General features: G+C 39.0%; 1 protein-coding gene across 4 annotated transcripts in view; it reads left to right on the top strand.

Annotated features, from left to right (window-relative positions):
• Nucleotides 1-25,093, top strand: part of LOC102779806 (uncharacterized) — a 407,388-nt gene that overhangs the window by 191,516 nt on the left and 190,779 nt on the right. For all 4 annotated transcript variants that reach the window (XR_004844183.2, XR_437580.2, XR_015719894.1 and 1 more), the window contains one exon: nt 14,904-14,993. Coding sequence is in view for 1 of the 4 variants with exons in the window: in XM_087849803.1 (XP_087705929.1) it covers nt 14,904-14,993 (90 nt within the window). In the remaining 3 variants the exon portion in view is untranslated. The remainder of the gene's footprint in view (nt 1-14,903; nt 14,994-25,093) is intronic.

Raw genomic sequence — 25,093 nt, 5'->3', positions numbered from 1 at the left:
CCTGCCAATTTAGGGAGAGCCACTGCTGACTTCCCGGTGTACTGGAGACATTTTGTGGGGTGTCACTGAGTTGAAATGTTCTAAGCAGGTGTTGCTGTTGGTGAGGGTAGATGCTAAAAAGGCTAGAAATAGGATTAAGCATTAGCCTGTGCAACCTGTGTAATTAACCCTGACACTCAAGCCATGATCAAAGAAACATTCTCTTTTCCACCCAAATAAATCTTGGCTTAAACTTTGTGTGTTTTTTTTCCTCATAAATGCCCATAGGAGGAAGATATCTTTATCACAGACAGTTTAAATTACTAGCCCACATTTGCATAATCACTTAGGTAGTTTTGTTACTGCGTGGCATTTCAGTGTGACAAAAGAACCGTCTAGTGGATTCTAGTGGAAATAGGAATTGGTTTTGATTACTGTGAATGTGGAAAAGAAATCAAAAGTGTTAATGTTTGACTTTAAACTCAGAGAAAAACACTGGCATTTGACAATTCTACTGAATTATTAAATTTATCTTTTAAATTCTTTTTTTTTTTCAGTTTTGTTGTCCTTTGTCAATTATTTTTAATTTCCAGATCCACCTGGGACTGGAGGTAGAGAGAGGATTTGGGTTGGATATATTTATTTATTCATTTTTTTATTAACAAAGTTTTTACCTATTTGGAGCACTAAAATAAAAATGTGTTTGCAATGCTCAAAATAAATGTATGAGACTTTATTTTAAAGTTAACCTTTTCCACTTTCAGTACTTTTGTGTGTGTGTGTGTGTGTGTGTGTGTGTGTATGTGTGTGTGTGTGTGTGTGTGTGTGTGTGTGTGTGTGTGTGTGTGTGTGTGTGTGACCAAAACCAACAAATCCACTACCATCAACTGATGTGGTCAAAAAGAGAAGATAAAACAAGAAAAAAATCCTGCAGATTCTCAACACGACCATCCATCATGCAAACCTTCTCCTACATATTTTCATGCGCCAACATTGACTCTGAAAAACATTTATAATGTGATTAGACTTGCTTAAGCTCTCATAAAAAAATTACTTGTTAATAACCATTAATTCTAGATGAGGGAGCTGTGACAGAACAGATAATATTTATTAACTGTAATAAAGCAATGTTCCCACTTTAGATCTGCATGCTGCAAAAAGCTGTTAATTCATGTCAATCCTAATAAAAAAATTAAGCTCGACAAAGTTTAGCAAAGACATAATGGGCGGACTAGCTGAACTTTACATTGATTTAAAAAAGCTAATAAGAACCGCAAAGATTTTTATTAACATTATGAAACAGTATATTAAGTAACAATTGTTAAAAGCTAATAATACCAGCTTATAATGTTATTAATCTTTATTAGGTCATATATAACATATATTCACTTAAATAAATGTTATATAAGAATATATGTTAAATAAAATTTCAGAGGAAAAATGACTTTGTAGATCAGAGGCAGCAGTGAGATGTCAATGTGTCCACCTGTACACCAGTGTCTTTGAAATGTAACAACAATGCTGCAATTTAATTTAGAAGATTAAACAAGTCAGTGCAAAAGGTATTAAAAGAAACATGTTTTTTCCCTTTTTTCCAGTTTTTTTCCAACACTTCTTTAACATTCTGCCTGCTTTGGAACAGTATTCCAACCATTATGATCAGTGTGAAGTGTATGATTGCAGGACTTGGCAGGGGATGAAATCCCTCGCAGAGGTTAAGCCTGTGTGCAATGCTAAATGACAGAGCATATATTAATATGAAATCCATCCAATTATCTCTAATGGAGCTCTCTGGCGTGATACTGTACCCAGTCATTTCAGGTCCATGAGCAAACCCTCAGTTGCTCTATCTCTGAGACCGCTTTGTCTCTTTGTGCTTCCGTGCACGTCTGACTCTTTGCATTTCTGCATGAATTATCCAGTCTGGAAAATATTTTGTCAAATTACAAGTTCAAAACTACAGGTGATTACACACGATTTGTTATTTTGTTTCTTATAATCAAAGTAAACACCACAATCAGGCATCGTTTTACGTAGTCGTCTGACATTTCTTTTAGTATGGAATGTCACAGTTGGCCTGAAGCAGGCTTACGGCTGAAGAGTGGCAGGTTTGTGGATGTATTACAAGAACTGGATACCAGGATCAGATGCTCACACACTTGAATGAAAATTTACTTATTGAGTCAACAAGTCAAAAACTGCCCCAAAAAACATTCTCTCTCATTTTGGCTCATATCTGGATTGAAAAAAATGGTTAATGGCCTGTATTTGTACAGCACTTTACTGTGCGCTTTACACTACATTCACACACTGGTGATGGCAAGCTACATTGTAGCCACAGCTGCCCTGGGGAGCACTGACAGAGGCAAGGCTGCCGGACACTGGCGCCACCACCAGTAGGCAACGGGTGAAGTGTCTTGCCCAAGGACCCAACGACCGAGACTGTCGGAGCCGGGGCTGGAACCAGCAACCTTCTGATTACAAGACGAACTGCTCTTGAGCCACGATCGCCCAATAGGCCCCCTGCTCAGGGTTTCTCCTGTTGATCTAGACCGTTGATTCCTGCTCAGCTCAAGTTCCAGAACAATGAATAACAACTTACTGTATTTGCAGGTGAAGGTGTCCTGTCATTAGCTTTACATACTTCTGCTAAAGTTAATTTGAGTGCTCAAGTAGATTAGAAAAGGGCTAGTCAGTCAAGTCGAAGTCAAGTCAAACTTGACTTTAAATAGATTAGAAATGGGCTACATAAGAGACAGTCCATTTACTATTTAATTTAAGCCCTAAACTACCTGGTTAGCTTAGGCACTAAACAGTGTTTGGTCAGGAATAGGGAAAGACGGTTTAGACCCCTGCAAAAATGACTAGTTGTTCCAGGAGGATCTTACTATTGCCAGAGCTTGGCGCATCATGCAGCACAGCAAAAGGACACCTTCTGCATAAATGTGAGATAATGATGGCTTTGACAAAACATTATTCAATGCCGTGGAAATAGCGGGGCATTGAAAAATGGATGTTCATTTTTGTTCACCTATGTCCCTTGATATTGAATGTGCCGTTCTAATAAATTACTACAGAATATTGAATGTATGGTGTGATAGATCAATCAATCAGGTAACACGCAGAGCAAAATCTGAAAGATCATTATGCATCTTATCCTCTTTTTAATATCGTTAATAAATGATGTAGTAATTGATCGGCTTGCTAATTAATCTCTTAAGCCCCTCTTCCATTAGTACCAACTCAGATCAACTCACTATGGTATTTAGGGTTTTCAATTAGATCATAGTACCTGGTACCAGGTACAAAAATAGTACCTGTTCAGCAGGGTTGCAAAGCAATCGAAGCAGCTACTAAAATGTGACGTTGTCGGTGGTGTCACTTGATGAGTCATACGAGCGTCTTGTTACGTCAAAACTGCCATTTTTGAAAACGGAGTCTGACAAAAAGCTACGGACCAAGTAGCAGGTATATCGTCGCCTCGACGTCCACCGTGGTTGTAGCTTTCTTGTCGCACACTATTTACGTCATGGGATGCCTGGCCATGTTGCTATAATGACTAGTAACTAAAATGGAAAAGGAGCTTTAACGTCCATCTAGTGACAAGTTCAGGGTTGGGGATTTTCTTCTTCTTTGCAATACCTAAATGTGAAGTTTATAACAGAAAAACTCTAAGGTTAAGCTCAATTAAAATATTTGATTTGAAAGGTAACATTTCCTAGTTTCTATCTTTGTAGCCCATGAGAGAAAATGCATTCTAACCTTAACCCTAGGTCATTCACCACTTGCCTGGTTTATGCCAAATAAACTTTGTGATTTAGTCATTCAGAGACAAGGTTAGCACAACCACCATAAAATGATTCTGGATAACCTGAACATGCTCAATATTGTAATGATGAAACAAACAAACAAACAAACAAACAAAAGCACTGGAAGAGTCTTGCATCAGTATTGCTTTAAAGTTTGCCCTACGCAAAAGACGCTCATATTTAATATTTAGCATCAATATGGCATCAATTCCCCTCTGTCATTAAACTTTGAATCCTCTCCAACACCTTTCTAGGTCAAACAACAGCTGCATCAGAAATAAGTTGGTGGCTTTGATGAACTGCCTTTGATGACTGACAAAGTACTCTTGCGCATTCTTTTGAAAATGGTCAGATGAACTCAAGTCAATCCGTGCCACGGCTGTATCGCAGTTCGTCGCTTTCGGTGCTGACTCCTTTTCTTGGTCCTACAGGGAGTAGCAGGCCTGGCACTTTGCAAATTGTGCCGCCGACTACTGTAAAACACTGATTACAGTTGTTGAAAACCTTCCACCCCTCCAAACAGCCTTGTTTTATTGCCTCCGTAGCGTGTGTCAAGATCTGTTGTGAGAGTGCCACTTAATGAAGCCTTACCTGAATTTATTTGCCAGTGCTCCTGCATGGACTGAGAGAGGAGGTACCAATTAATAGAACGTAAGAGGACCCAGTGATTTATAATTAACAAGCATGCGGGTTATAGTAAACATAACACTCAGTGTAATAGCCCAGGAGAGAGACGGGAAGTGGAGAAAGAACTAAGGAGGAGGAGGAGAACGAGAAAAAAAAAACGAGTGTTGATTTGTCCCTTGGTGGATGAGCGGAGTCCTTGTAGCTGACGGGAGCTGTCTAAGGCGGCTAAATGAATAATCATCTGTGAGTTAGACTGGAGACAAACGCTTAACGAGGATGATGTGAACCTCACTGACATGAGGGGGCTGAAAGAGAGAGAAGAGAGAGGGGGACTGACAGAGAGAAAGACGGCGGCAAGCAAACATACTCGCCTCTAAAATGAATGGCGTATCCACATTATAATGGCTACGAAGTTGCTTTACTCAACAGGCCGTAGCTGGGCTCTGTAAGGCTGAGTAGTTGTTTGTCAGAATTTCTAAAAGGGCAATGAATCCCCACTCATTTCCAGAGGTTTGCTGTCGGTGCATGACGGGAACAAAAGAGAAATTGCAGAAAGCAAATGTAAGGTTGACAACATTGACAGCTGAAGAGGGATCTTCTAGAAAGCATTTATAAAACATCTTTACCCCAAAAACTTTGGCTGTTGGCGGGGCGTTCAGCTGGCTCACAAGTCTAAACTTCAATGCCACAAATTTAGACCTGTCTCACAGCTCTTATCAGATGTCATCTCCTTCACTTTTCACTGTATATTTCAGGAATATACCACGAGAGGCTACACTACAGTACAACAGTGAAGAGGCTTTGCTGTGTCAATCTAAAGCTCGGCGTCGAGTGGCTGATATCTTTAGAATAAGGCAAAGGTTCAACAAGTTGGGAATTGTCTAATGGTAACAGTTAAGTAATCATAAAACTTGTACAACTACTTACATAGTTGTCCAACAGTTGTCTGAAGAAAGAACTTCATCCGTCTGTCTATCCATTCTCCTCCACTCAACTTACACCAAAGTAAGTATGCAAGTTTAGATCTGGTTCTGGTTTTGATCCAGTTCTTGATGTCCATGACGATGACTTTATACTAGTGCTGTGAGCTTTAATCTCATTAAAATGATGCTTGTTAATGCGTTAGCGCTGCATTACTTCATACATTTATCCAGCTAGTGTTGAGATTTACCAGGACTTGTAATGGAGTTCAGAATGAAAACTGTATTTAGCACAGCTATATTTAATTGTAACTTTCATTTTGACTTAATTTTGTTATGACATTGTTGGTATTTGGGAAACAGTTTCTCAGTTTCTGGATTAAGTCCTCCGTATTCTCTGTGCACTCTGGATACATTGGTTTAATACCAAAGACATACTTGCTACGTTATCCTCCAAATCAAAATAGATCAGGTGCAAATGTGAGCCCTGTCTAAGACAGCAGGGGTAATGGTTAAGAAATTGCATGAATAGAGAGGCTGACAAATTCGGTGGAAATTGTGAAAAAGTATGTGAGTTTTTCTAGATTTTTCTAGATACTAGTGTAAAAAATTTAACAAAAAATTAAAACTTTGACTTCCCGAATTCTAACCTAATAGAGGTGAGACAGTGTGTTATGAATAATTCCTCCAAGTTTTTCACAGATGAACATTTTATGATGTGGTTTTAAAAGTATATAAGTACAGTGTTTTTTTTCCTATAGATTGAACTATAGATTGAACTATAGCTTGCCTCTACACATGTGATAAGAGTAGCAATAGGCCACTGAAAGACAGTGAATGGCTGGGATAGGTGGCTAGTTGTTCAGTTAGACATTTATACATTTTAGATGTTTGGTTTTTAAATGCCATGACCAATGAGAGCTAATACTATAAAGCAAAAATGAGGACAACGCTGTGCTGCTTGTTTCTCATGGTATCATTCAACTTCTGCTGAGTGCTGATTGGCCATCTGGTATTGTTTTATGTCACTTTCTATTAAGCTCATTGATCCTCCCTCCCTGTCTGTGGCATGTGGTTTATCATCGCACATCACTGTGTGTGTTTGTAATATGAATATGGTACAGTGGTATGATTACAGTACATGATGTTCTCTGTGTGTGTGTGCGATGATGCGAGCCCTACAGCTACACTTGCGTCCACGGCGGCGGTGATTAGGCTGTTTATGTAGTGTTTGCACTAAAGTCAGAGCAGAGCAGTTTTAATAAGGGAATATATGATGTCACTGGGTCACCCCAAAGGACAGTGGTGTTGAGTAAACCTCTAGAAATATCTTGGGATGTCTGATTGTACACTTCTTCACCGTATATATTACGCTGATTCAAACTTTTTTGAAGACCAACACTGTTTCAGAGTTAAAGAAAAGATATCTAAAGCTATATTTTGATTAAAATGTTGGACACACAATATTCATAATTCCCAAGAAACAAGGTTCGATGTACAGTACAAAAGTTCAGATGGTTGATTATGGGCCAGATGTAGCTGTGTAGTTATTAGCTAGTAGTAGTCTCGTTCCCCAGGCATTTCTGAAGGTCTTTCAAAGTTTTACTTTTTTACTAGAAGCCTGTTACAAAAACGCACAATTTGTTCCAATTTCTTTAGTTGAATCTGTGGAAAAAAAACCAGTTTGACAGACATAAAAGTGTATTTTTGCAACAAGATGAACAGGGTGATTTAGCCAAAGAGCTATTGGCTCAAAACCTGCCATGCAATGCTGTGACAAAGAGTGTACCCACTTTCTTTTTTGCATGTTTATCACATTTACATGATTCACATCATCAAACAAAACTGTAATTTTACAGAAAGATAAACAAAGTAAATACAAAAACGAGTTTGTAAATGATTTGATTTATTAAAGGAAAAAGCTTATCCAAACCTCACTGACCCTTTAAAGCTAAAAAAACACAATGGGGGAGTCATGGATTGGCCTTCGCAGAGCCCAGACCTCGATGTGGGATCATCTTGATAGAGAACAGAACAAAAAGCTGCCAACATCCAAAGAAGAGCTTTGAATGTCCTTCAAGAAGCTTGGAGAGCTATTCCTAACAACTTCTTAACGTCTTTAAAGTTCTTAAAGCGACCGTGGTTCAGGGGGTTGGGAAGCTCATCTGTAACTAGATGGTTGCCGGTTCGATACCCCAGCTTTCTCTGTCCTGGTCGTTGTGTCCTTGGGCACTTTAACCTACCACCTACTGGTGTTGGCCAGTAGGCGCGATGGCGCGATATGGCAGCCTCGCTTCTGTCAGTCTGCCCCAGGGCAGCTGTGGCTACAACTGTGGTTTGCTTGCACCAATGTGTGAATGAATAGTGGAAATGTAAAGCACTTTGGGTGCCTAGAAAAGCACTATATAAATGCAATCCATTATAAAGAAATGACAAGAAAGTCTTGATGCATGCTCAATCATCAAATTACAAGAAAGTTTCCCTTAGAGAGTTCAGTTTAAGAATAAAGGTGGTCATACCAAATATGGCCTTTCAGCTTCATTCACATTGTTTGTTGAACTATGTTTTTGCCTTATATACAATATTTCCATCTATGTTTGTACATTTCACTAGATTGTTACACCTGTTTGCCATTTCCCTTGCAAAATATAAAGAAACAAGGTGTTTTGCAGTTTTGTACTGTATGTTGGCCTACATGTTCAGCTATAATTTGATCAATTTATAGGAGGACCAGGAAGACTTAAAGTCCTTAAATCTATAGAATTGGGTAAATTTCATTGCCAACTTTCTCAGCCATGACTTAGTCAAATCATAATCCACGAATGAGTTCAAATTTATCTCATGGTAAATAGCAAACGGAGCAACATATTCTCACTCCTAACTTGTCACGGCTGCTTTGGTCAAACCCTTGGTTGCTTCTCATTATATTTTTACCCCTTTAATAACATTTTTTAAGGCATAGGAACTCACATTTATCGTCATATCTTCCACAGTGAGGAAGAACAAAAACCTCGCAATCATCTGACCTTGGACCAGACCTTCCATCAAAAGATAAGCATAAGAGTATCTGGAACCACTTTGACACCACCTGTTTTGTCAGTAATTTAGCATGGTAGGTTTCAAATGCTAATTACTTGCTTAGGTTTAGTCAGTGCCATCCATCCATGCCAGGAACCTATCCCAGCATTCCTTAACATTTCTTTGATTACAACTACTGAAAATGAGTTTAGGCGGGAAAAACAATTCTTAATCAAATGAGAGCTGCAACCAGCAGCATGTAATTTAGGGCAACATAAACATAAGCATGGCTTTACGGCCCCTCTGTGAGCAAATCCTTGGATAATTTCCATGGTTTAGTATTCACACTTACTGCACGTGCCTCTGGTGTGACCATGCCTTTATGGGGTACCATCATAAATGCAACGAAGCTATTGTCTTAACTGTTGTTTGTTGTTATGGCTCAATATGGGCTATGTTGTGTTTGTAGTAGTTGAAGAAAAAGGAAGACTTTCTGTAGGTGGGGTGTGATTGGGAACCTAACTGTGTTCTCTCATCTTGATGATCACTGGTGCAGTGTGTACTGTTACAGATAGCGGTGTAGTAGTGAGATTTAGCTGTCAATAGGAAATTCACGAAAGTGCTTCTAGCCTTCACCACTCAACCAGGAAAACATATCAGGATGTCCACATTATTATGACAAATTTCCCTTTAATCTTTTTTCTCCTCTTTGGAGGATAGTGTAACTATCCACACACTAAGATCGCCCACACAGCGGACCCCCATCCACAATGAAAGGTGCTGTTACCAATCAGGCCAGCTGTGTGTTACATAGTCAGAGCAAGGAATACGATCCCCCTCTACCTTCTGCCCTCATTTCCTACTCAGTTTCCTACTGGGGCTCATTTATTTACATTAGCGCTAGGCAGAAAGGCATCAGAGGAAGTCTTAAAGTAGACCCACAATGGCCGATTTAAGCCGCCACCCGAAAACCTTCTCTTTCTTTTCGAGTAAGAGGATTTGTGTCTGGTCTGTGTATCAGACCTCTCTCTCACTCACTCTCTCTCTTAGGGACAAAGTCACCCCTCACACTTACTCTGAGAAAAGTAGCGTCTTGCCGCTAGCTGCCTGGCTAATGACATTTATCCTTATGGAAATGGAGGAGTGAGTGGAAAAGGCTTTAGATGCAGATTTGGACACACATATACACCTGAGACGGGTGGCTACTTTTATGGCATGCATGCTCAATGATTCACACACCTCTCTCCACACACACACAAAAGTGTATACACGCACACACCCTTGTAGCTTCTTATCCCCTAACTGGCCACCAGTCAAAATAAGCCTTATTCTCTGGGGTTTATATTTTCTCCTGGCTGGGCTTGGCTAGGCACACTCAGTTAAGATGGCAGCCAAACAATCTCTCCTCTCCTCTCATTTCCACCGTTTCTTTCTTTCTAATGCTAATGCCTGGATGGATATATCCCCTTTACAACTGGCATGCACGAAGGCAAAATTTCTGATTAACTCCAAGACAAAGTTTCATATCAGGTCAAAAGCTGCTTCAGAAGAAAGGAGGGGGGATGTCACACTTTGTTTTCAGACAGATAATTAAAACAGTTGATAGCACTGCAGGGCAGGTCTGGCCTCTTTTTTAGAAATATTACGACTCCAAGAAAGGTTTCGTGCAGGACCTAAAGATAGCCAATATTACAGAAATTAATTCTCTCAGACATCTTAATCACAGAGCCTGCACTAAAGCTTTAAATGGGCTGGTTTTTATACAGCGCTTTCCTACTCTTCCTCAGCACTCTCTGCAACTTCCCTCATTCTCTTTTATCTTTGCTTTTTCCACATTAACACATTCATACTCCAACAGATGCATCAGAGAACAATCGACACACCATCACACACTCAGACACACTCAGTGTCTTGCCCAAAGATATTTGGAATGCAGACTGGAGCAGTGAGGGATCGACCCTCCAATTAGTAGATGACCTGCTTTTTCCTAAAGCTACCCGTTAGGTGCCACTATTTTAGTAGATTCAAAGAAAGACACTTAAAAATATCAGTTTTAAGTTGATATTGTCATTCATTATGTCATTGTATTTATGCTGGAAGCAACCTTAATATGAAGAGTGGCTAGATTTGTTTATCTCCCTCTTTTCTGGCATTTTTTTCTAACAATATGTGACCGAGCTACAGAGAGGGCTCAAGGCTACATTTGATTACGACAAGTGTTTTTTGCTAAGCAAATGGTCTACAAATTCCATATAAAAAGCATACTAGTACTACCATAAAAAGCACAAGAACGCACTTACAACATAATCTAAGAATTTATTAACAAAATGAAACTGAAAACTGGCTTTTATTAAAAGGTGCTTTCAGTCTGCAGTTAGTCTGCAGAGTAGAAAAACACTATGTAAGCTCCAGTGTATTTCCCAGATATTAACCCCTTAACATTAACCAGGTCACTGGTGATCCATCCAAGGTTAGGGAAAATGTTTTGTAATGCCAAAATCAGTGTATGACTTCACTTGAAATATAACATCTTCTAGTTTCTTCCATTTAACATCTGGATAAAACAAAAAGCCAACACTTACCAAGATGGGTCATTTGTGAAATCTTGGACTGGGGGTAAAATTGCACTCAGGCTCCACCCTCAGACAGGTGCCAGTGTCCCGGTGGATGACCCAAACACACAAGCAGTGGCACAGAAGCAGGTGATGCTGGGATATTACCTGCTATTATTACATTTCTACAGCTTATATGTATTAAAACACAAATATTGTCTATATTATATTATATTAGCTGCAAAAGCACGGCTGTTTGCTTTTGCAGCTGTGTGCTTTTGTTTTTCTTAACAATTCAGGTACATAATTAACACAATAACAGATATAGCAACACTGCAAAGAAATGGTAAATATAATTTTCACATTTTAAATTACATATTACTTTAATGTTAATATTTTTTCCTGTATTGACATAACATAATGGTTGCAACAGTCTTTTAATAATAATTCATTGAGATTCATTCTTTAACCCTGTAATGCCAACTGTGTTATACTCGATGCATAATTTTTGTGATTTTTTTAAGACCTCATCAGTATTTTGTTTCCTGAAAGACTGAAAATTTTAAGCAATAATTTAGACAAAAATGCCAGATATAGCAAAATAATACACTTAAATTCATATATGTAAATTAATGTTTAATTTGTTTTTTAAGTTGTCAAAAGGTTCAATAAAATCCCCAAATTAAAAAAACAAAAAAAAAACTAGGATTCTCTGGCAATTATTCACGGGGCTAACATAAATTCATCTTTGTAATTTGTAGCTGTAAAATTTAGTCGAATAACTTTGAAACAGTTTAACTCATTGTTTGAGTCTCCACTGAATGTGATTTACATCAGTTTTATGCTCATTAATCCATTCACTCTGCTGTCTTTTCAACTATTTATTTATTTTTATTTCATCCACCAAATTTTGTACAATACGCCTTTAGACCATATCAATACAAATGCAGCACTAGCTTTAAAATCCACAGTCCTAACATTTTCAGTCTGGCATGACACACATGTGAAAGCTATTTTGGAAAAAAAATCATCATAAGCATGTCTGGGAATCCCAAGTCTTCTGTTAATTTATATCCATCATACAATACTTTGAAGGCCTGTGTCGTTTTTCTGACGTCTCTTCAACATACTATTCTTCAAAAATAACACTGCGGCTCTTAAAATACCACATTCAAAAGGCTCGCTCAGCTACCTTCAGAAGTTGCACATATGAAGCCTCCTACACTTGTAGTGGAGTGGTGATTGAAAGTCTTTGTCAGAATGCTTACAGCTCTCTCAGTGCTTTCAAATTTACCTTTACAGGTCACACACACACACACACACACACACACACACACACACACACACACACACACACACACACACACAGTTGTGTCTCTGGAAGTTTGGCTGCTATTTGGGAGATTTAAAGATAAGGCGATGGCATTTCAATAAAACACAGGAATGGTTTATGGTTCACCCTGAGCTCAGCACGGTCACTTAGGAGGCTCATCCTCTCTGGTTATTAATTTTCTATCTGAGGACATGTGTGTGTGTGTGTGTTTGAGAGTGTGATTTCTTGCCTTCTCCTCTTCCTTAGCCATTTTGGCTTCTCGTGCTCTTTTCTGCACGTCCTCCCTCCTCCTTCTGTCTGAAATGAAGACATACGAGGACACTCCCTGGAGGGTGCAGCAGTGTGGTTGTGGCAGCGCAATAAAGAATCTGGAGGTCAAATGTACACCGATATCCTTCGCCCCTCACCTAGCAGTGCACACATACATACACACACACACACACAGCCAGAGAGGTCAAATGTACAATGCCAGAGCTGGTTACATAAACCAGATGGCCATGGTTGGCATGAAGCAGCTGACATCTAAGAGTTCTGTGTGTCTTTGTGTTTGTGAGAGGGTGTTGTATCCTCTCTTTCAGTAAAAACCACCAGGGACCTTGTTTGTTGTCTGCACCCCACAAGGGAAACACTGTCAGCTTTACATGCGCACCGGTTCACACCACACACGTGCACACATACACACAAGTCAGAGGATTCTGTCTGATAAACAAGGTCTGTGTCTGAGTGTGTAATGGTGTGTAGATTGAACTGAGGGTGTGTCTGTGTGTAGCGTCCCAGAAAGAGAAAGTGTATGATGATTGGACCAGGAGGGTTTTCAAAACGCCGAGCAGATACGACCCAAAACCTGACACCGTAAAAAGCACCGTATTACTGATAGGCCACACACACACACACACACACACACACACACACACACACACACACACACACTTACAGGGACAGCCTTCCAAATTGAACCCTTTTGTCCTTTTCTCTGTGTTAATTCTATGATATCATCGTTTGAAGATCACAGGGACACTTGTTTTATTTGTAACAACTCAGACCTTTAAGGTTGTCTGTACTAAAGATGAACTGAGTGCACAATGTGCCGCATGAGTCTACTGGATTTTTTTTAAATATTCTGGAAATTTAAAAAAAATAATGTTTTTATTTTTGATTCAATTCCAATTATCTAATTTGTTAGTTAAATTCTTTAAGTAAATTTATTTTATTTTAAAGAGTGAACAGAACTGAGGAAAGGAACTCAAGAGTGAGAGTAAACATTGCAACCTTTTAGTTATTCCACAAAATTCCTTCAGAGCTTTTCCACAGAGGTTTCTCAGGCAAGAGTGAAAGAAGTTTTCAGTTTTGAAGTTACATTACAAATAATTAAGTCATTGTACATATAAAGCATTAATAGATGGAAAGTATCTGCCCTATTTATGTTTGAAAAAAACAAGAAAAAAGTTATTTGTTTAAACAAAATTATCTTTTAACAAAACAATATGCTAGTTAGACTAAACAATGGTCTTCAGTCAGCAATATAAAACTGGGTCTCCTGCATTTTAGAAGCCCAGCAGTAGATCAAAAGCTTTGAGGTGCCTTTCATGCCTCTGTTTTTGTATATTCTAGAATTGTTTTCAGAATTTTTCAGATAATTGAAATAAATAAGAGAGTTGATAAAAAAGCATGGAACTATCCATGCCAAGGTTTCCATTGTTGAGTTAGCCACAAAATATTTCAATAACACAGAGCAAGACAGAAAGGTATTTACAAGCCTGTTGATTCTTCAGAAAAGAGTTTATTTTTCTGCAAAAAAAGTCAGGAGACTGATAATTTCAAGCCTATTTAGAGTATGGAAGACACAAGGTAAAAAAGCATGGGGGTCAGATATGAATAAAAGAAAATCATCTGCATAATGTAACACTTATCTATGACCACGTGCCATTAAAGAACTCATATCTGTGTGCTACAAATGACTAATGAAAGGGCTCGGCAGCAAAGAAAAGTGGTGAAAGCAGGCACCCTGCCTTGTCCCTCTGGCTATTACAAAATCTTAAGAATCTTAATAGAAATTCAAGAGACTTGACCTGTATACAGTAATTAATAAAAACATGGTTTTGCCAAACCCAAATCTTTCCAAAGTATGAAATTATTAGTTGTCTTTCTAGTTTCTCAAAAGCTTTCCGTGCATCCTGACAAATGAATAGCTCTCAACTGAGGGGTCTCAGGGGTGACAGGTAATATTTAACAGGTACATCAGACAGAAAAAGGAAAACCTGTTTTTAATATCACCTGTCTGGTGCCAAGAGATAATGCCAGCAGCAGCTTTTAATAGCAGCTAAAGGTTTTACAACCTTAACAATAAAATTTGATTTCAAATTATAAGATTATAAGAATTACAGAAATGTAGTTTTTTAATTAAGTCTTTAGCTTCTCTCAGAGTCGCGAGGTTATTTTGGTGTTTGCTGTAGGAGAATCCTGATGATATTTAATTTTTACCAAAAACTGCAAGAAGAATGAGATTGTAAGATTTGAAAAAAATAAAACCCCACAACAAAACAAAAAAGAAATTAAAAGACAACACAGTAAGAGTAATACCATCTAAATCATCTTATAATTTAACATCACTCTTGTGAATAACTATCATTTCTTTTGCTTTCTGTGTTTTTATATGAACACCCAGAGAAGGAGCCAGGTCCCAGCAGAGACGCTTCTTACAACAGAGGGGACTCCCAAACCTAATATCCACAACACAGAGGCTCCTGCTATAAAGGTGAGCCTCCATATGAAAATATACATTCTTCAGTCATTGCTTTTATGAATATGATACACACTGGCTATAAATTATGCCAGCTGCAACACACACAAAGAGGTCATAGCACTTTAATGTGACAGTCTAAACCTAGTCTGGATTTATTTATGCTCTATATATGGACATTAAACTGGTAACATACTGGATTGTATCTTGGAACAGGGATTGTGTCTGGGATAAATATGAAACAGCTGTTTACAGTACATGCAGCACTTATGTGTTTGAACATCACATAATGCTAACTCATTATTCAGTTGCTTCTGGGCACGGTAGTAACTGTGTGCTAAAGACCTGTTGGGCAATGGCATCAAGCAGCATCCTAATGTAGTTTCTGTGCATGTGTGTGTGAATGTCAAGGATCTTTCATCCAAACCCCCCACCGCCACCCACCATCAGTACACACACAAACACACACACACACCATCAGTACACACACACACACACACACACACACACACACACACACACACACACACACACACACACACACACACACACACACACACACACACACAGCAAAGAAAAATGTCAGAGTTTTGCACTGAGTGACAGCTACGACCATGACAATCCGTTCTTAACAGGTTGAGTTTATGTCACTTTGCAGTGATATAAACACAAACTGTCCAGTAAAGAAACAAAACACCAAATTCTATTGAGTACTGTTAATGTTGCTAAAATTGAGCTTAGTTTACATTTTATTTATGTCACTCTTATTGTTATAGTTTTATTTATGAAATATCTTTGGAATGACACGTCAGAAACTTGCTCAAAATTATTATTATTAATAATTCTTATTATTTTTCATTAGAAACCTGTTGTACCATATCATAGTACATAACTTGTAGGTAAGAACTGTATTACACCCGACATGTCAGTGTTGACGTCACCCTATATTTCCGCCTACTGTTTTAGTCTTTGCACCAACTCCGGGACCCACCTGTAGGCTCTTGAGGGATGTTTACTCATCACTCCCCAGTTTCTATGTCTGCTATATTTGCAGAGAGTAATGAGCCTAGACGGCAAACTGTAGTAATATTCAAATGCTCTAATAAATCAAGTGTGAGTTGTCAGGCTGAATTATTATAAATACTGGCACGGTTCATTTCATATTTAAAAACATAATAATATGCCATCCAAAAATAAGCAGATTCCTTTAATTGTAGCCAAGTATCCTTAGCAAGACACTGAGGCCCCAATAGCTGTGATGTGTGAATGGGAAGGCTCCATTAAACCAACCCAATGTTAGTCTGCAAAAAACCTTGGTGTCACAATAAACACTCTAAAATTCACATTTCTTTCATGATGCTTCAAATTGTTGTTGATGTTCTGTTATTTCTAAGAACGAACTAACCCTAAAAACGACTAATGCATCTGAAACTTTTAGAAAAAGCTTTCAATTCCTTACTAAACTAATTTTGGCAAATTTGAAATTAAACTGGAATGGTACGTGTGAAATGTGAGTTTTTGGTGACTTGAGGTAGAATAAACCTTTTTTGCTTCTTATATAATGTGTTACATTTTTCAGTATTCATAAATTGTTATATAATTATAAAAAGTCAAACCCGAGAAACAGAAAACGCCATATAGCCCTCTTGAGGAGATGATGCTGGTGGTTTTCATCCTACATTTTCAATCATTATGTTCAGGGACATAATGATCACTTGGTAAACCTGGGGACCTTACAATTTATTGCAAGTTTCAACAGAGGCTATCAATAGTCTTCTACCATTGTCTTATTTATTTATGGTGTTTATAAAGAGCAATCTTAATTCCTCAAGAAATAACCTTGAAAATAAATTGAAAAACAAAAGACACTTCAGGGTTCCTTTATTAGCAGCATTTCATGGAATATCTTCTCATCCATCACATCAGCTAGCGTGTTTTCATCACATTTTCCTCAGTGCAGTTCACATTCAGTTGTCATGTCAATTATACATAAACATCTGTACAAAACCAAACTGCTGCCTTCGCACTCCACTTCCCTGCAAGATGAAGCTTTTCATAATTGGAAGGATGGCTCTTAACAAGCACTGCTTTAATTTTTCTTTCCTCCACACGTTCACCTCACCATCTCCTCGTCCCCATCATTTAGGGAGCGCTAATGTGTTAAATGCGAACAACAAAGACAGGATGTCTTGCCATTTTCTGCTTCCCCACTGTTTCCCATGTTGCTGTAGTGGCTAAATTAGACCGAACCAAACACAGAAATTAGAGCTCCGAGGCCAGATGTGATATTTGTTTTTCACACTGTGGCGTCAGGTAGATGTTTAAAAAAAAAATAGAAAGAAAATCAAAACTGCTCCCTCATTGGGTTTGGGACTCATTTTGATTCACCAATGGTGGCCGGCTAATCATTTGATCCTGTTAGAAGAAGTGTTTGTGTGTGATTCTGCCATGAGAGTTAACAACCGCTGCAAAAAGGCCAGGTGTCTGGGTTTGTGCACGGCTACTGCTGTCTGTGTGTGTGCACATGGGCGCATGTGTGTGTGTGCATGTGTGTGTGTGAGTGTTTGTGTGTGAGTCCCCTCGTTGGCTGTTTTTTCCCTATAAAAGCAATTTGCCCCATGCTCAGGCTAGGCAATGAGCAGATGCTACCATTGTAAATGATGATGCGAAGGGCCATAATAAAGAGTTGATAAACACAGAATTACTGCTGGGCTGTGGGCTTGCAGAGAGAGAGGGGAGGGGAGGGAAGGGGAGGAGAGAGAGAGAGGAAAGAGGGGGGTGTCATAAACAATGAGAAAAACAGAAAATGTGAACCAAGATCCTGAAGTTCTCTCAACCTGTTATTTATTTGCTATTTAGTACAAATACACAAGGTTATTCCTTCATTGTTATAGTAAAAGTATCCCATGTGTTTCCTTCTATTTGCTTGAAAGTGTTGGCTGTCGGGGGCAAGAAGTGGCTACAAGCTGTCTGGTCACTGCTCTCATATGGCTCTGATACGGCTAAAAGGAAAATCCCATTGTAGGTTAGCCTTGAGCATCATGTTCTGGCTCCACCACTGTCTATTTTTTTAAATGGCTTGTATTTATATAGCACTTTTCTAGTTCCCAAGGACCCCAAAGCACTTTACACAACCAGTCATCCACACATTCACACACACTGGTGATGGCAAGCTTGTAGCCACAGCCACCCTGGGGCGCACCGACAGAGGCGAGGCTGCAGGACACTGGCGCCACCGGGCCCTCTGACCACCACCAGTAGGCAACGGTTGAAGTGTCTTGCCCAAGGACACAACGACCGACTGTCCAAGCCGGGGCTCAAACCGGCAACCTTCCGATTACAAGGCGAACTCCCAACTCTTGATCGTGGCTCAAGAGTCAAGCATACAAATTTACTCCCACTAAAGACACTCCTTTTTTCTGAACCTAGTTTGATTAATTAGTCATGGAATCTTCTGTGTACTTTAAAAAATAAGTTACATGATAGTTTTGTTTCCACTTACAGCCTCTCAACTTGAAAAAGCATTTAATATGTTGTGGGCTGTAAAGTGTGCTTAGATGCTAATGATGTAAGTGAGTTCTGCCAATTAAAACTAAGAAAGTAAATGAAGTTGAAACAACTAAAGCTTACATATGTTAGAATCAGCTGATACTTCATTATCTTCATGGATGAGGAGGCGTTTTGCTAAGTGTGTGAAAATACCCAGAATATCCCGATTTCTATTGGATGCACATTAAGATAACCGCTCGTTCCAGTGCTAGATATCCCCCTTATAAGATGTTATCGAGAGTTGATCTACAGTAGTTTGAAAAACAAGTCCAGTCTTGTAAAAGTTTATAAACAAAAAGAAGCCATATCTCCCTTGATGTCTAAGGAGCTTGGAAAGAAAAGTGTCTGGACTTCTTTAAGTTGCTTGAAGTCTGCAGTCTATTTACACCTACAGGCCAGTGGACACTCTTTCAAGGATGAGGATGTACAGATCCTGGACAGGGAGGAACGCTGGTTTGAGCGCAGAGTCAAGGAGGCCTTTTATGTGAAAAGGGAAAGACCATCTCTGAATGGAGGAGGGGGCCTAAGGGTACATCTGTCACCATCTTACAATGCTGTGATTGCAGCCATTCCCCAACTCTCTGTGAATGGTACTCATGGCCATTGATCAGTGGTCTTTGATCAGTGGGTTTTGGTCAGTGGTTGTTGATCAATGGTCATGAGAATTTGCATAATTAAGATTAAGGAACTGACCTCCCAGCTCATTGTTCCTTCAGTGGGCTGGTTTCAGTCATTATGCAAATTTACTGTTTATACGATTGGGGAAACCTGCAGTCAGCTGAGACTGAAGAAGTCACTTGGATGAGTGACGAAACGTTTCTCCCACAAAACACTACGTCCAGATGAACAGAATCAACTTTTGGAGATTTACTTTCCTGGATGATTGAGCATGCATCAAGACGTTTGAACTTTTGTCTTTCATTTAGTATCACTCAGTACTACTTAACAGTGCAAAAATACTGGTTCTCAGCCATTATTCCTGCACTGTTATATATAATCTTATGTCAAATGTTTTGGCCATTATTGCACCTCTAAATCGTGTCTATCTCAGCCCCCCCTCCCCCCAGCCCGCTCTTTTTACTGGAGGGCTGTTATGATGTCACTGTACACCAAGTGCCTTGTAAATGCAGTGACCCCTGACTCATATGGGACCTATGAGTCTATGTGTATGTGTGAGAATAAAACTATGTCCCCGGGATGTTAGTCAAAGGGCTACCCTTTGTGAAGCCTGTTCACTGTATAGTGTATTTTTCTTCTGTGCCCCCCTCCAAACATCTCCCTTTCCACCACATGTTTGATGTTTGTTGGACATTTTGTTTGACCCAAAAAAAAAAGAAAAGAAAGAAAAATAAAAGCTTTCAACAACACTTTTGTGCAAACACACATGCATGCTCAAAAACCTCCTTAGAAAGGAGACAGAGAGGCAGACAAGGCGAGTGGAAGAAGGCAGACTGAATGATGAGGACAGGGAGCAAATGCAAGTAAGATTAAGAGACTGCGAAAGACCAATAGTGAAAGAGGGGGTGAGGGAGAATTTCCTCCCTTCGGCAGCAGAGATGGTGCCTCTTTCATGTTCTCCATGCTTGGATCTGAAGCTCTGTCTCCCAGCTAGGCCTGGTGTGCATGTGTGGAGCTAAGTGCTGGTTAATTTCCCCTTGGATCCCTCTGATTTCCACCGACAACCCCTCCAACACCACAGCCTCCATGCCTTCTCTGTGTGGCGTGGAGCGAGGACAGTCAATGGACAGTGCTGGTAAGTCTGGAAATGCACAAATAGAGACCGTGCTTTGTTTCAGCCACCAGCCTCCTTCTAGACCTCAGGAAGAACTATAGGGGAGTGCTTTCCATAAGTAAGTTAAGGAAAAAGTTGCCAGCAAGCCACAAGGGTAGGATCAGAGTCAAGTTGCACTTGAGCCACATACTCAATAAAGATTGGTTTAAAAAGTAAATCAGCTCTCTTGCATGGATTTTGACCTTAAAATTTGTTATAAGATTTGCATTTGGATTTGCCAACTAGATAAAATTTCCACAAAAAAGGGGTAGAAGCCAATCACAATAAAATACAAGACAAGAACAGTTGTTAGAAAGTTAGTATTTCTCTCGGTATGTCACAGCTTCGCATAGATGCTTTTTGCTCAACAAACATTATTGTCAAATAAATAAGTTAGTTGCTTAAATATTATTATCATTTTATATGTACATCTGAACATATCACATTTAAACAAGAGATGGTGCCAAAGTGTCCCTCGGTTGTTTTGTGTTCATTGAAACCATTTTGGAGGATTTTGAGTCAACACACACATTGTGGGTGCTTTGTAGTGGGGCTCAGTTCAAAGAGTTATCAATCCCTTCAGTCAGCTTTCTCTGTGGATACATATAAGAAGGGAAGCACATTAATTGCTTTCTAGTTTGTGACCCTAAATGTCTCTGCATTTTAAATAAAAAAAGTTCCAGTCAAACTTCACAGAGAGACATTCTCCAGATTTTGAACTGCTTCTAACTGGTTCATGAGCTATGTTGTGCTTTGATAAATGTTTGCATCTTTGCAGCTACAAACGTTTGCCAGATGTTTACTGTTGCAATGAAAAGGTACACATTTACAGGATGAACATAGATCACCTGTATTACAAAGTGTGATTTTAGGTAGTCGCTGAAATATTTTTGAGTTATAATGTGCTACTCAGTCTTTAACCATCGTTTCAAAATCTTTGTTGTTTAGTGGAAAGAGTTGGGCTTCTAACGCAATGGACCATGTCTTTAGAATTTCTGAAGCTTCCAGATATTCATTTAGAGATCCTTATTATTATGCTTCTTATCACGTACCCAAACCTGAGCGTACACAGCTACTGTTAAATGAGGGGGTATAACCCTCATACTACACCCTTACTTTTAAAATGTATTCCACTACAGATTACAGATTACATGCCCCAAAATGTATTTTGTAACGTATTCCGTTACGTTACTCAATGAGAGTAACGTATTCTGAATACTTTGGATTACTTAATATATTACCATGCTTTTTTACAACTACATGAATGTACTGTTGCTGTGTGATTTATTACTTTTACTGAAGGTTATTCACCATACCAATACCAACTAGATTTTTAAATCTTAATATAAAATGAGTAACATTAGGGTAGAAGATAGGTAAGGCTGCACTTTTTGCAGTGATCTCATATAGAAAACTATTCCGTGCGAATATAAAACAGGTCCGCGGCTCCGAACCGTAAAGGCATAAAACCGTAAAGAGACCTCTGGCTAACGTCGGGTTCCGTGTCGGGTTTGTAGCTGAAAACTAGCTTTACTTTGTTGTCTGGGTCAACTTTGTATATATATATTATATATTTACATGCTTCCAACTCCCGTTTCTGGTCGCTGACATCTCTTACTTTTCTCCCTCCCTGGTGCTCACAGACACATAACGAGTATGGCAGTCCATTCTCCCTGCAGCACGGACTACACTGCCCATGAGGCTACATTTTTTAGGGCTATGCCTGTAACACTCTGTCTATTGCCTTCATATTAAATCATTTTTGTGAATAATTTTTAAAAATATCTCTTCACATTATTATGCAGGCCGCAATTAGGGTACATGGGCCACGAGATTGAGACACAGACATGAGAGCCTCTTAATGCGTGTTTTGTTTGGGTTTCCAGCGGCATGGAAACCCAAAATATAGAGTTCATAGCCTTATGAAACAGGAAAATACCGTCGTGTAATCCATTCATTTCAACAAAGTAACTGTATTCTAAATACCACCTTTTTAAACAGTAACTGTAACGGAATACAGTTACTCATATTTTGTATTTTAAATACGTAACAGCGGTACATGTATTCCGTTACTCCCAAACACTGGGTATAACAAATAAACACTTGCAAAGCAAACATCACACCTACAGTGGTCTTTCTCAGTATGAAGACTTATTAACTTATAAGAACAAGCACTTATTAACCTAACTTTTTCTGCTCTAACTGAAAATTCAAAGTGTTCTTTGCAACATGCCTCATTCATAAAAGTTCTTTTTTTGCGCTTAACCTAACTGTTTTCTATCTAACATTCACACTCTGGATGCACTGGAGAGCAACTTGGCCTGTGGTATCTCGCTGGCTGCAGACTGAAGCATCATGGATTGCATCACCAACCATGTGATTTGAACTCTCTGATTAGTAGATGGACCGCTCTACCTCCTGAGCTACACCGCATGCCTTCCACTTTCTTCTTTGTCTGTCTATGGGCAACAACAAAGGAAATTTCAGCACAGTTTACACTGGCACCCTGTTGGTCAACAGCACCATTGTTAACCCAGACCCCGGCATATCTGGCATCTAAATCGCATTCTTTATGTTCCTCATGTTTGATTTGGCCAAGCTTCTACACCCGGTTACTTACGCAACCCTCCATACCTCCATAATTATTTCTATACCTTGCCCAAAATCTTTGAGGGTGATTATAGTCAGTTTAAGTCAAATTGTGATAGTCTGGAGACTGGTTTCCTCCCACCTGGCAACCTGTCCAAAAGTGTTGGTCACTAATATTTGCAAGTGATCACAAAGCAAAAAAATAAAAATAAAAAGTCTATTTTCTTTTGGTGTGTGTTGTTTTTATGTATGTACATGCATATATTCACATATGCACATTTTAGAATGTCTTTGCAGTTTGGTGCCTGGATTTCATTCTTGGCATATCTAAACAGGAGACTCTTATGTAGATATTACAGACTGCTTTATTCATTCTCTGCACATCAAACAGGAATGACACAGAGTGCTGTTGTGGGAAGATCACAAGATGAGAGAGGAAAGACAAAGGGTGGGAGTGTGGCATGAAAAAAAACCCCAAAATACAAAACTGAATGCAGCTTCCAGCCACAGCCGAGTTTAGGAGAAGTCTGGAAAGGAGAACACATTCCAATGCAAATAACAAAATGGCTGCCTTTCATCAACACTCATTTCATTCTGTTAAAAAAACGAAGAAGAAAGTGATGAGATGTCTTTAAATCCACACTTGCAGCGAGCCTTTTGATATGGCAGAAAATGTCCTGGGGTTGGATGACAGACAAAGTGTGTCCTACAGTGTGCATTTTCAAATGAGAATCTTCTGCTTGTTTGTTTTTTTATTTTTATCTCCGTTTTTGCTCCAAATTCCATTTAAGGGTATTTTTCACACAAACAGGATAATATGTAAAACCCATCATTTTTGCATAACATATTCTTTTTTTCATGTGCAGTTACAATTCAGCATTTAAGCAAAACTCAGAGCTTGAATTGTCAAATCAAACACAATAATCACATTCACTCCAGTTCCAGGGAACCATAGCTTGCTTCAAGGCAGGGTTAACTTCACTGACCACTTTAAAAAAAAAGAATTCTGACAGAAACAGGGCAATAACCAAATAAAAACTAATGCACCAGGACAAAAACTTGCGTTTAGATTCTTAGAAGAATCAATTTAGATTCTAATGAATACATGAATAAACACCAGATGAAAATATTCTGCATATGAGGCCCAATCACAACTATTTAAGTTGTGTAGAAATGCAGGATAAATTTGGAAGTGATCCCATCAGGAGTAATCTCCTTCAGCAGTAAGGTTAGACGCGTACACATGATTTGCCCCCAGCTTTTCTTTTGCTGGGGTTACAGTTAAGTCCGTGAATATTTTGACTTTTTTCTAATCGCCATTACCACAACGAATTTTAAATAAAACAACACAGATGCAGCTGAAGTGCAGACTTTCAGCTTTAATCCAGTGGACTGAACAAAAAGACTGCATAAACATATGAGTAACTAAAGAGTTTTTTAATAGAATCCCTTCATGTCAGCTTGAAAGTAATTGGACAAATTAAATAACTCAAAATAAAATGTTCACTTTTAATACTTGGTTGAAAACCCTTTGCTGATGTATTTCACTTCTTTACTAACTCCTGGGTTGCTTTTGCTGTGTGTTTTTGGGTCATTGTCCATCTATATTATGAAACGTCACCCAATCAATTTGACTGTATGCCTCTGAATACCTCAGAATTCATTCGTCTGCTTCTGTCCTGTGTCACATCATCAATAAACACACATGTCCCAGTGCCACTGGCAGCCATGCACACCCAAACCATTAACCTGCCTCTGTCGTGTTTTACAGATGATGTGGCACGCTTTGGATCATGAACTGTTCCACGCCTTCTCCATACTTTTTTCTCGCCATCATTCTGGTAGAGGTTGATCGTGGTTCCATCTGTCCAAAGAATGTTTTTCCAGAACTGTGCTGGCTTAGATTTTTATAGCAAAGTCCAATCTATCCTTTCTGTTCTTGGGGCCTATGGGTGGCTTACAACTCATGCAGTGGACCTTTTGTCTTTACCTTCATACAGTCTTCTCCATATGGTAGACTTGGATATTGATTGCCTACTTCCTGGAGAGTGTGGAGAGAGTGGAGAGTGCACTTGGTTGGCTGTTTTCCACAAATGTTGTCATCTGCGGACATCCAGATCTTTTTGTGTTGCTGAGTTCACCAGTGCTTTCTTTCATGCTCAGGATGTACCAAACTACAGGTTTTGCCGTACCTAATATTGTAGTG

This window comes from Neolamprologus brichardi, chromosome 13 (assembly GCF_056152115.1).
Source record: "Neolamprologus brichardi isolate AB-2024 chromosome 13, ASM5615211v1, whole genome shotgun sequence".
Lineage (NCBI taxonomy): Eukaryota > Metazoa > Chordata > Actinopteri > Cichliformes > Cichlidae > Neolamprologus > Neolamprologus brichardi.
The sequence above is the reverse complement of the archived record's forward strand: the minus strand, read 5'-3'. Positions and strand labels throughout refer to the sequence as shown.